A 9,644-nucleotide genomic window follows, 5' to 3' on the forward strand; every position below is an offset into this window, starting at 1 on the left:
GGAAAGAAAGGGGGGAGGATGGAGGAAAGGGCCCCTGCAAAAGCCCTGGGCCGCACATGACCAGCCGCAGCCAATGGCGGACCCAAACAGGTCGTAAAAGGTCTATTACCGAGTTGTAAATTTTCTTCAAACAAAAAGGAATTTACTGCAATTCCTTGCGGTTCCCCCCTCCCTCCCTCCGCCTTCCCTTTCTTTTCGAAAAAGAGAAATGCAATGTCTCTCTCCCTTCTCCTGGTTTGTTTTCTTTCCGCCTTTTCTCCCTCCTTCAATTATTCCACCTTCCCACCTCCTTTTCTTTCCCTTGACTGAGGTAGGGGCTGAGTTGGGCTGCATTCAGCCATAAAAAAATTATACACACACACACATATATAAACTGTAGTGTGTGTTTTACTATAGTCCTGTTTAACAAGTCCTGTTAATAAGACCCTACCACCACAGGGCCTTAGTCGAGGGGATTATACCATCAGTCACTGAAAAATGTTGAGAACGGTGCATTCCAAAGGGCCACCTTACATGCAGCTCACTATCATTTTTAGCAACTGAAAGGGAGCTCAAAGGTTTTGCTCACCATATATAGTTGTTTGTTAACCACCTTCCCCCCTCCTCCATTAACACACACACACACACACACACACAGACAGACAGACAGATAGACATTAGCTGCAGCCTTCTGGACAAACTTGGAAGAAATGCTATTGGTTTGCTTTTTAATAATCTGTGTAAATGTTTATTGCAATGTGTGTCTGGCCAGTATTCCTCTCTCAGTGTGTGTGTGCAGGTATACACACCGCACACATCCAAGCTGTGGAGAGGCGGCATTTCCTCCTAGGCCACAAGCTCGTACTGCATTTTCTCTGTGTGTGTGTGTGTGTGTGTGTGTGTGTGTGTTTCCTCCCTCAGACCCCAAACATACCCCCCATTCTCTTCTCGCTGTGCTGCTTTTATTCCCAAATGGGTACCTATACAGGTCACAGCTCAAAAGGGAGAATCTGTTATTCAGAGAGACCGCTTCAGAGATCCCCAACAGTTTGCATCCCCCCCCCGTCCCCCTTCCGGCTTTGCTTGCCCCCAGAATCGGGGAGGGGGGCAGAGAGAGAGAGAGAGAGAGAGAGAGAGAGAGAGAGATGGGGAAGAGTTTCAATGAAAAGAAAGTCGGCGAAATTTCAACTCAAATGGCTCCACATTACGCTGAGTAGCTGTAGCAGCTGGGAAGTTTGATTCTAAGCCCCATTTTGGGGTGGGGTGTTGTTGAATCGTCCCTTGGGTGTAAGGATGGAAACACACCCGGATTGCGCGCGCACGCACACACACACACGTACAGGATGGGTCTATCTTCATTCTTGCATTGCAGGAACGTTTTGGAGGCCTGGCAGAAGCAACAACCAACCTTTTGGCTGGGCTGGGAGGCCAAGCCACGGACCTGGCCTGAAATCCCCTCTTCCAAAGAAACCCCGCCGAACCGAACTGGATCCGCGATTACGAAATGGGTGGTTGGTCTGGGGACCCGGAAGGGGGTGGAAACAGAATCGCTTTGACAGGTTTAATCGGACTTTCGTTTTCCTTTGACTTGGGGCCTGGAGGTCGCAGGCGGCCCCAATTCGCGGCCATTGTGTTTCGAGCAAGCTCTGCCCTGAAAACGATTCGAGGTTCTTTCTCTTCTTGCCCAAAGCTTACAAACCTAAAATCACATACAGTAGGCCTTTGATATCCGCTGGATACCCTTCAGGGATACTAAAATCCACAGATGCTAAGTCCCATAAAATGCAATGACATTATAGAATGGTGTCCCTTATATGAAATGGCAAAACCAAGGCTTGCTTTTTGGATTATTTTTTTTTAAAAAAAAACATATTTTCAGGTGGTGAATGCTTTGAGAGGGAGAGCCGACTGCATTACTAAATCAAGTCCCGCAGACCTATAACTCTGGAAGCTCCTATGCCCCATAGAGTTGTTGCCCTGTCTGGACATTGTACAATAGGGAGGCTGGACCACTGGCGATTTGAAACCACTGACATGATATTGGGGGGCTCCTAAGCGCGGCTGCCTTCCTTCCAAGAGAAACATGAGGTTGGCAGTAGCCATCCATTCTACAATGTGTATGTTAGGCACCGGAGTATTTATGTATCTATGGAGATAAACCATCCGAGAAATTCATTCTTAGACCCGGGAAAAGAGAAGAGCAAACCCAACATCACTCTCCAGTGCAATACTCCTCGCTCTGCCCTAGAGCTGCTGGTCGGGAAGAGAACGGCACTGACTATTTTTGTACCCTGTTTTGGGGTTAGTTGTGTTAACTAAACGGTACATTTTCAGACAGTGTTTCTCCTGGTATTTGGATAGGTTCAGATCTGCTAGAGATTTGGTGCTAAGTCAGTAATATGGTGTGGAATTGGTTTCAACGTTTTGACAATCTTCGTTGCTTTTAAGGACGTTTTCAGACCGGGAATAAACCTGGGAAGAAGACAGTCCCTCCCTTTCCAATACTGTATGGCCGCTGGCTTACAGATAAAACACCGACAGATTCCTAGGGAGGCGTAAACGTTGCATGGCTTTCTCCCCACTTTTGTTTAAGTTGGATGGCTTTTCCCTCAATTTTTCTTTTTTCTTTTTCATTTAAAAGTTGGACGGCTTTCCTCCCACTTTTTCTTTTTCTTTCTTTTTCTTTTAAAGTTGGATGGCTTTCATTAGATAGGACACACAGGATCGAAGCCAAGATTTGTGGATGACTGCATTGAATAAAAACACTGCAAAGCACACTGAAATGTTTGCCGGAGAAGATGTGTGTAGCAAAAATACAGGATTCCCTCCCCCAAATTCAAAGCTCAATCTTCAGAAGCATTAATCAGATTTTGGAATTAATACTGGATGAATAACAGGTAAGCTTTCTTTTTTCCCCTAGGTAGAAGGCTGGTCTCTTTTGAAACACTCAAAATGGCCTCTCCTTCAAAGGAGTTTTTTTTTTCCCTGATGCCTTCCTGCGGCAACAGTCCTATCCGCAGTTACCTGAGAGTCAGTCCCGACAAACTCAGCGAGACTTTGCTTTGAGGAACGCGATACCTAGGCTTGCCTTTCCTCCCAAAGATGTTTACCAATAACTGGCAGAGATAGTTGGGATTTGCGTTGGGGAGGAGGGCTGGATGCCTCCCACCCCTGAAGAAGGCTGCGGAAGAAGGGGGTCTCTCCTCCCACATCCGCAGAAAGGAGTTGCAGTCTGACCCACTGCGACGGCTTTATGCAAATTCATGCGCCAAAATGTTTGCTTCCCAGGTTTTGCCGCAGTTTCTCTACGTGGCCGAGTTTCCCAGCCCACTCCGGAGCCGTTTCGGGGGGCGTTTGGGGGGGGGAGGAAAGGAGGGACTCCTTCGGAAGCCGAGTAGCGCCTCCGACATCCTTAGGGGTAGAAGAGACCTCCCCAGGAAAACTATTCCACGGCTAAACTAACTGCGGGATTGTGTGCTTTGAAGTCCTTTCCGACTTAAGGCGACCCTAAGGCTTAAGACCGCAGAAGGCCACCCAATGGGTTTCAATGGCTGAGCCGTTGTCCTAGTCCGATGCCCAAACCACCACAGCGGCTCTAGTGGAATTGACCAGAGCTAAACGAAAGCCAGCCTGGTGTAGTGGTTTGAGTGTTGGTCTGCTACACTGGAGATCAGGGCTTGAACATAAAAACCTACTAATTCTGCTGATTCTGCTCCTTTTTCAAGAGGGAGGACAGTCAGTGGGCTTCAAGGGTTTGGATAGGGGCAGGACACACACTACTGATCCCAGAATAAACAATAACGCACAACAATGGCCCTGATTCGGCCAGGATTGAGCACTTGGGCTGAGAGTGCATTGGGGTTCAAAGGGGCTGGATTTTGGCCCAGGCTCAGTGGACAATAGCAACACAGCAATGGTTTGCAAGAGGGGAAAATGCATCCCAGTGAAGCACCAGGTGTAGAAAAATGAGGCGGGAGAGGAGGGTATGGAGGAAGAAAGGAAGGAATGCCTTCCAATTTGAGAAGGAAACACAGAGAGAAAGAGCTGCCTGGCTAGAGGTTCAATTCTTTGGGTAAACCAGGGCTCCTCAGAGTGACCAGACCCCCTCCTTTTCCAGGGTCTGTCCTACATTTCAACCTTCCTTCCAGGAGGAATTCCAAAATGTCCTTCAGTTTGAGCAGGACATTTATATGAGTGTTTTTAGCTTTATAGTTTTTCTTGAAGGCCCAACATTTTGCTGTGCCTTGTCCTCTTTTACCGTGAGGACATCTGGTCACCCTGGGGGTCCTATCCCTTGAAAGCAAAGAAAATGGGGACTGATGGGCCTTAGGCTTCCGAAGGGTTTGTAGGCTCCGGATGCAATTTTTGGCTCTGCTGCCTTTGCCTTCGATTGCAATTAAGGCCGTTTCCAAAGCAGTCCCCCTCGAAGCGCAGCCATTTCAAGACCCTCTCCCTCCAGGAAAAGCAAAGCCGAGGCTTCAGGCCGGAGGAGGAGGCTAGGACTTTCCTTCTTTTTCTTGACCTGCAGGGTTTAGCCCAGAGCAGCCCATGGTGACCAAAGTGTCCTCCTCACCGCAAAGGAGGACAAGGAACCGCAAAATGGAGGCCCTTCGAGAAAAATGGAGGGCATGACCAAATAAATGCTTAAAAACACTCATATAAATATATATAGATTCTTCCTTTTTGTTGTTGTGTGCCCTCAAGTCTTTTCAGACTTACACGATGACCCTCAGGGGAGCCTATCAGGGGGCTTTCTTGGTCAGATTTGTTCCGAGGAGGTTTGCTATGACCTTCCTCTGAGGCTGAGAGAGTGTGACTTGCCCAAAGTCACCCAGTGGGTTGCATGGCCAAGCATGGAATCGAACCCTGGTCTCCAGGGTCTTATTCCAACACTCAACCCACTATGCCACGCTGGTCCTCATGCTCAAAATGGAAGACATTTTGGAATTCCTCCTGGATAGAAAATTGGAAGGTAGGACATGTCCTGGTCACCCTAGAGCAGCTGCTCTCTTGAAAATGGCAGGGAGAAGCTGGGCCAGCTGGGGCTGATGGCTCCATTTCAGTGGAGGGTAGATTCAAGTAAGACCCGCTGCACAGAGGATCAAGAAAAATAAATCCTTGTTCATTTGTACTGGGGGCTGAAAACATAATATAGGGGTGAATGTAAAATATCTCTTCGCATGTCAATAAAAATACAAGCCAGTGAAAATAGATTTCAAGCATTGTTTGGGAAGGGCATCTCTTGATTTCATCTATTTCTGCATTTGTTAGGGTAAGGGTTTCAACCTTTTTTTTTGCCATTTTTATGTCACTGGGTTTCTTTTTTAAAATCATATTTAGATTTTTAATTCTTTTTCCTTATCACCATCTCTTGTAGATGTGAACACACTCCACTAGGCAAGCATAAAAGCCACTGAAATCAGCGAAGTTCCTGCCGAATTCCCAAGTAGATTGCATGCCATGGCCACCATCCAGCAGGAAAAATATGGCACTTTCCCACCACCAGTTCACTGAAGACATTTGGGCATCATTTGCTTCTATGCTGGGATTATAAATGTTAAAGTCTTAAATCGTTACAAGAGATATAGCCGTGTTAGTCTGGAATATCAGAAAGCAAAAGGATGTTGTGGCACATGGAGACTGAGACACAGAAGCTGCAGCTTTGGTCTGCTTCCTCAGATGCAGTATTTAGTTTGCTATGTTTTCTGGCTGTTTCTATGAACTGGGTTGGATCGTTTAGAAGCCACTTATATCTTGAAATGATTTAAGAGTTTTACAGTATTTCTTACATTCCAGAACAACATTCCACTACACCTTCTCTGTCCTATAGGTGCAATAATATTGGCCTGTCTCTGTAAGGATGGCAAGAGATCATATATGTACAGCGATGTAGGGGAAGCTATTGTTAGTAGCTGCAGTGAAAGCACCATCACATACAATTACCTACAACAACGCCTGAATCATACTTCCTACTGCTGTAAGTAGTCTTATCAAGACTCATGTTGGACTAAAATTGGAATGAAATATTGTCGCATGGTATTGTGGTTTAGATTGTTACCTAAAAAATAATTATTGTAACCCACCTTAAATCTCATTGTGGGAGAAAAGTGGGATATAAATCCTTGAAATAAAAATAAAATAAATAAAAAGAATGCTATACATTATGGTTCCATTTTTTAATCTGGAACTCAAATTTACTCATAAATTCTACAAAGTATGCAGCACACTAAACAAATAAACCTCCCTACCTTTCCGGACCCTATTAGTGCACCCTTGAATAGACACTTAGGCTGCATCTGCACTGGATAAATAATCTAGTTTGGGTCCACTTTAACCATCATGGCTCAATGCAGTGGAAGTCTGGGGTTTGTAGTTTGTTGAGGCACTAGAGCTTTCTGACAGCAGGCTAAATATCTCACAAAACCCAGAATTCCGTAGCATTGAGCCATGGCAATTAAAGTGGTGTCAAACTGGATTATTTCTGCAGTGCTGATGCAGCCTTAGTAGCCAGAAGAGGTCCATGGAGGTCTGATCACCCTTCAAATCCCTTCCAGTAGGCCTTATCACTTCCCTCCCTGGGGCTACCTTTGCCCTACCTGCCTACAAATTAATTTCCCACTGAAGAAGGTGGGGTCCCTTGAGCAGAACAGTTACAAAGCATCATTTATTTTTCATTTAACTGTAGTGGCCACTGCATTACATTCAGGCCACCCCAACTTAACCTTTCTGGCTAAGGCCTGGTGGCCAGTCAAATGCCCCTAGAAAGCTGAGATGCTGCAGGCCCAGAGGCAGAGCATGGCATTGGGCCACTAATTTAGTAACAGGGTTCACTTCTCATGGTTTTGGAAGCTCCATTATCACAGTGATACTGGAAGGTGGGAGGGGGAAGAACTTCAACACTTGAATGACTTGGAAGCCCCATTAATTTTAATGGCACTTGCTTCTGCAGCATAACCTTATGCATGTTCATGAATATAAAGCAGCTCACTCCCCTCTGCACAGAGACTTGAGGCTTGGAAAACATAGGGGGGATTTTACTAGACCCTAAATCCAGTGAAAAAAATCATTAGGAAAACTAACTTCTGCTTCCTATTTAAGACTAAATGGATTGAGGCCACACTTTTTTAGGGATGGGGGTAATGCCTTCTATTTGAAGTAAGCCTTCGTTATCCATGTCCAAGGTTTAAATCTAAACTCACTGTCTGGAATGAAATCCTGAGAATCGGCCTTCAATCCGAAATATGTACAGATGGGGAGAACTCAAGTGCAGTGAAATCAATAGGAAGACACTATGGATGCCGGCCATGAAAGCCTTCGACTTCACAATAGGAAGACACTTCTGTCCCTTTCCCAAGATGGGTCAAACAACCCTTCTGATCTATTAAGGGAAGGCCTTGCCACCTTCCTTACTATTGTTATCAGTAAAACAACCAACAACTGTCAAACTAAGGATCCTTTGAAGAAACCCTCTACAAAAAGCTTGAAGAAACCTGAGAATTGGGGTGATAATTAAATTATAAAGGAGGTAAAAGCCCTGGAGCAGTCAATGGGAAAGTCTCTATCCCTCTCCCTTAACCTGGTGTCCTCCAGGTGTTGGGATTACAGCTCCCACACTCCCCAGTCAGCAGGGCCACTGGTGTGGTGGGAGCTGTAGTCCGTACACACCTGATCTGCCTCCCTGGCAAGACTTCCACACTCCTTGTTGTTCTGTCTTATAGGCCCCATACAGACAGACCAAAATAAAGCTGCTTCGGGTCACTTTGGAGGTATGCTGTTTAAATGATGCATGTGTCCTAAGATTCCAGAAGCCACACAAAAGCCACACTCCAGTTCTTAGGACTGGAACATGGCTTTGGCAAGGTTTCTGGACTCTTAGGACACATGCGTCATTTAAACAGCATACCTCCAAAGTGACCCGAAGCAGCTTTATTTTGGCCTGTCTGTATGGGCCTTAGTTTCCAACTTATGGCGACCCTAATATGGGGGTTTCTTGGCAAGATTTGTTCAGAGAGGACAGAGAGAGTGCAGCTTGCCCAAGGTTATCCACTGGGATTCCATGGTCTTGTGGTTGGATTCCTGGTCCCCCAAACTTCCACAACAGCTGAATTATTTGGCCACTGGTTTAACAAAACTTTCTCTGTCATTTGGAGAAACTAGGCCCAGATTTCACAGTCTTCTGGAATGCCAAAGAAACATCTGGGGGTGAGTGGGCCTGCTTGGGATTTTCACCTTTCAGTTTAAAGTAGGAAGAGCAGAGAGAACGAGCAGGAATGAATATTACTTTCGGAATTAATTTTTTTATTCCAATTGCTGATCATTCAAGATCAATACTTGATTAAAATATTTCTTCCCCCTCCCAGCAGTATTTTGCTTTAAAAAAATCATTCCATCCCTTAATTAATTTACTTTACACGTGAAGAAGTGGGAAAGAAAATTTCAAGAGACATTGCAAGTGCACTTGGTTGATTCGATTCCTAAAAGCTTTGGATAGGCTTGACATTCCCGTCCTTGATATATAGAAAATAAGTTCCTCTATAGAAATCCCCCAGGTACAAAATCCCTTGATTTTCATTTTTTCCAGGACCAAATTCCAGGTGAAGGGTAAGGATGACGGGGAGAGGAGAAATGCAGCAGCAGCAGCAGCCAGTTGGGACTCCTTCTAGGGTTCCCGGTGCAGTAACAAATAAAATAAAACTCTAACACAGGTAGCTTAAGAAAACAGGTAGGAGGAAGCTTCCCCTGCCCTTGAGCCCCTGAAGAGGAGCCACTCATTGTCTCTGGAAGAAGAAGAAGAGCCACCTTAATTCGCCAGGTCTTCCTCTCTCCCTTCCAGGTCCTCCTGGGCTTCCTTTTTGCCGTCCCCCCCTTCCTTGCCCTCTTGCCTGGCAGCGGGGAATTTGTCCTTGTTGTTCTCTTTTTTCCACTTCATCCTCCGGTTCTGAAACCAGATCTTGACCTGCCTCTCGGTGAGTCCTAGTGCGTGGGAGACCTCGATCCTCCGCTTCCTGGTCAGGTAAGGGTTAAAGAGAAACTCCTTTTCCAGCTCTAGCGTCTGGAAGCGGCTGTAGGTTTGCCTTCCTCTTCGCCGGCCAGGAGCGGCTGTTTTGGGGGGGAAGGGGAAAGGGAAGGAAGGAAGGAAAAAAGCACAACATCTCTTTACCAAATCAAATAAAAACCACTGATTGTTTTTTTAAAAAAGTAAATTTCCACCCTCTTCTTAATATCCATACTTAGTAATAGAAATAGTAAGTTACCCAGAAGCTATCCTAGTAAGTCCCACAAGAGCTTCCCTAGTGTATGCCATTGAAGGCAGAATACAGAAGGGAGGCCGGGGACTGAGTCTATTTAGATCAGCCCTTGGGAAACTTTCGGCTCTGAATTCAGCCAGGCTAATTAAGCCGCCTTAGACCCTCAAGACTCCAGGAGGAAAAGGTCTGGCGTGAAGCTCAGGACCCAGACCTCACAACATCCCGCGCGAAGCACTACTTTCTAACTGGCAAGACTGGATTGTTTGGGCTTGCTTTTCTCCCACCAAAATTTCCAAACTTCGTGGCTCTGACAGGCCAGTACCTCTAGCGTCAGATAGATGGAAAGAAGTTTGTATTAAGTGCGTTAATAAATGCAATGGTAGGTCATTATAGGAAGCTAGGGAAGGGAAGGGAAGG

General features: G+C 45.8%; 1 protein-coding gene across 1 annotated transcript in view; it reads right to left on the minus strand.

Moving 5' to 3' along the window:
* Positions 1-8,160: 8,160 nt before the first annotated feature.
* HOXD8 (homeobox D8) overlaps positions 8,161-9,644 on the minus strand; it is a 3,111-nt gene continuing 1,627 nt past the window's right edge. Inside the window, exon 2 of the mRNA XM_042474075.1 lies at positions 8,161-9,078. Within this exon, the coding sequence (XP_042330009.1) occupies positions 8,780-9,078 (299 nt within the window). The 3' untranslated portion in view covers positions 8,161-8,779. The remainder of the gene's footprint in view (positions 9,079-9,644) is intronic.

Source organism: Sceloporus undulatus, chromosome 1 (assembly GCF_019175285.1).
Source record: "Sceloporus undulatus isolate JIND9_A2432 ecotype Alabama chromosome 1, SceUnd_v1.1, whole genome shotgun sequence".
NCBI lineage: Eukaryota > Metazoa > Chordata > Lepidosauria > Squamata > Phrynosomatidae > Sceloporus > Sceloporus undulatus.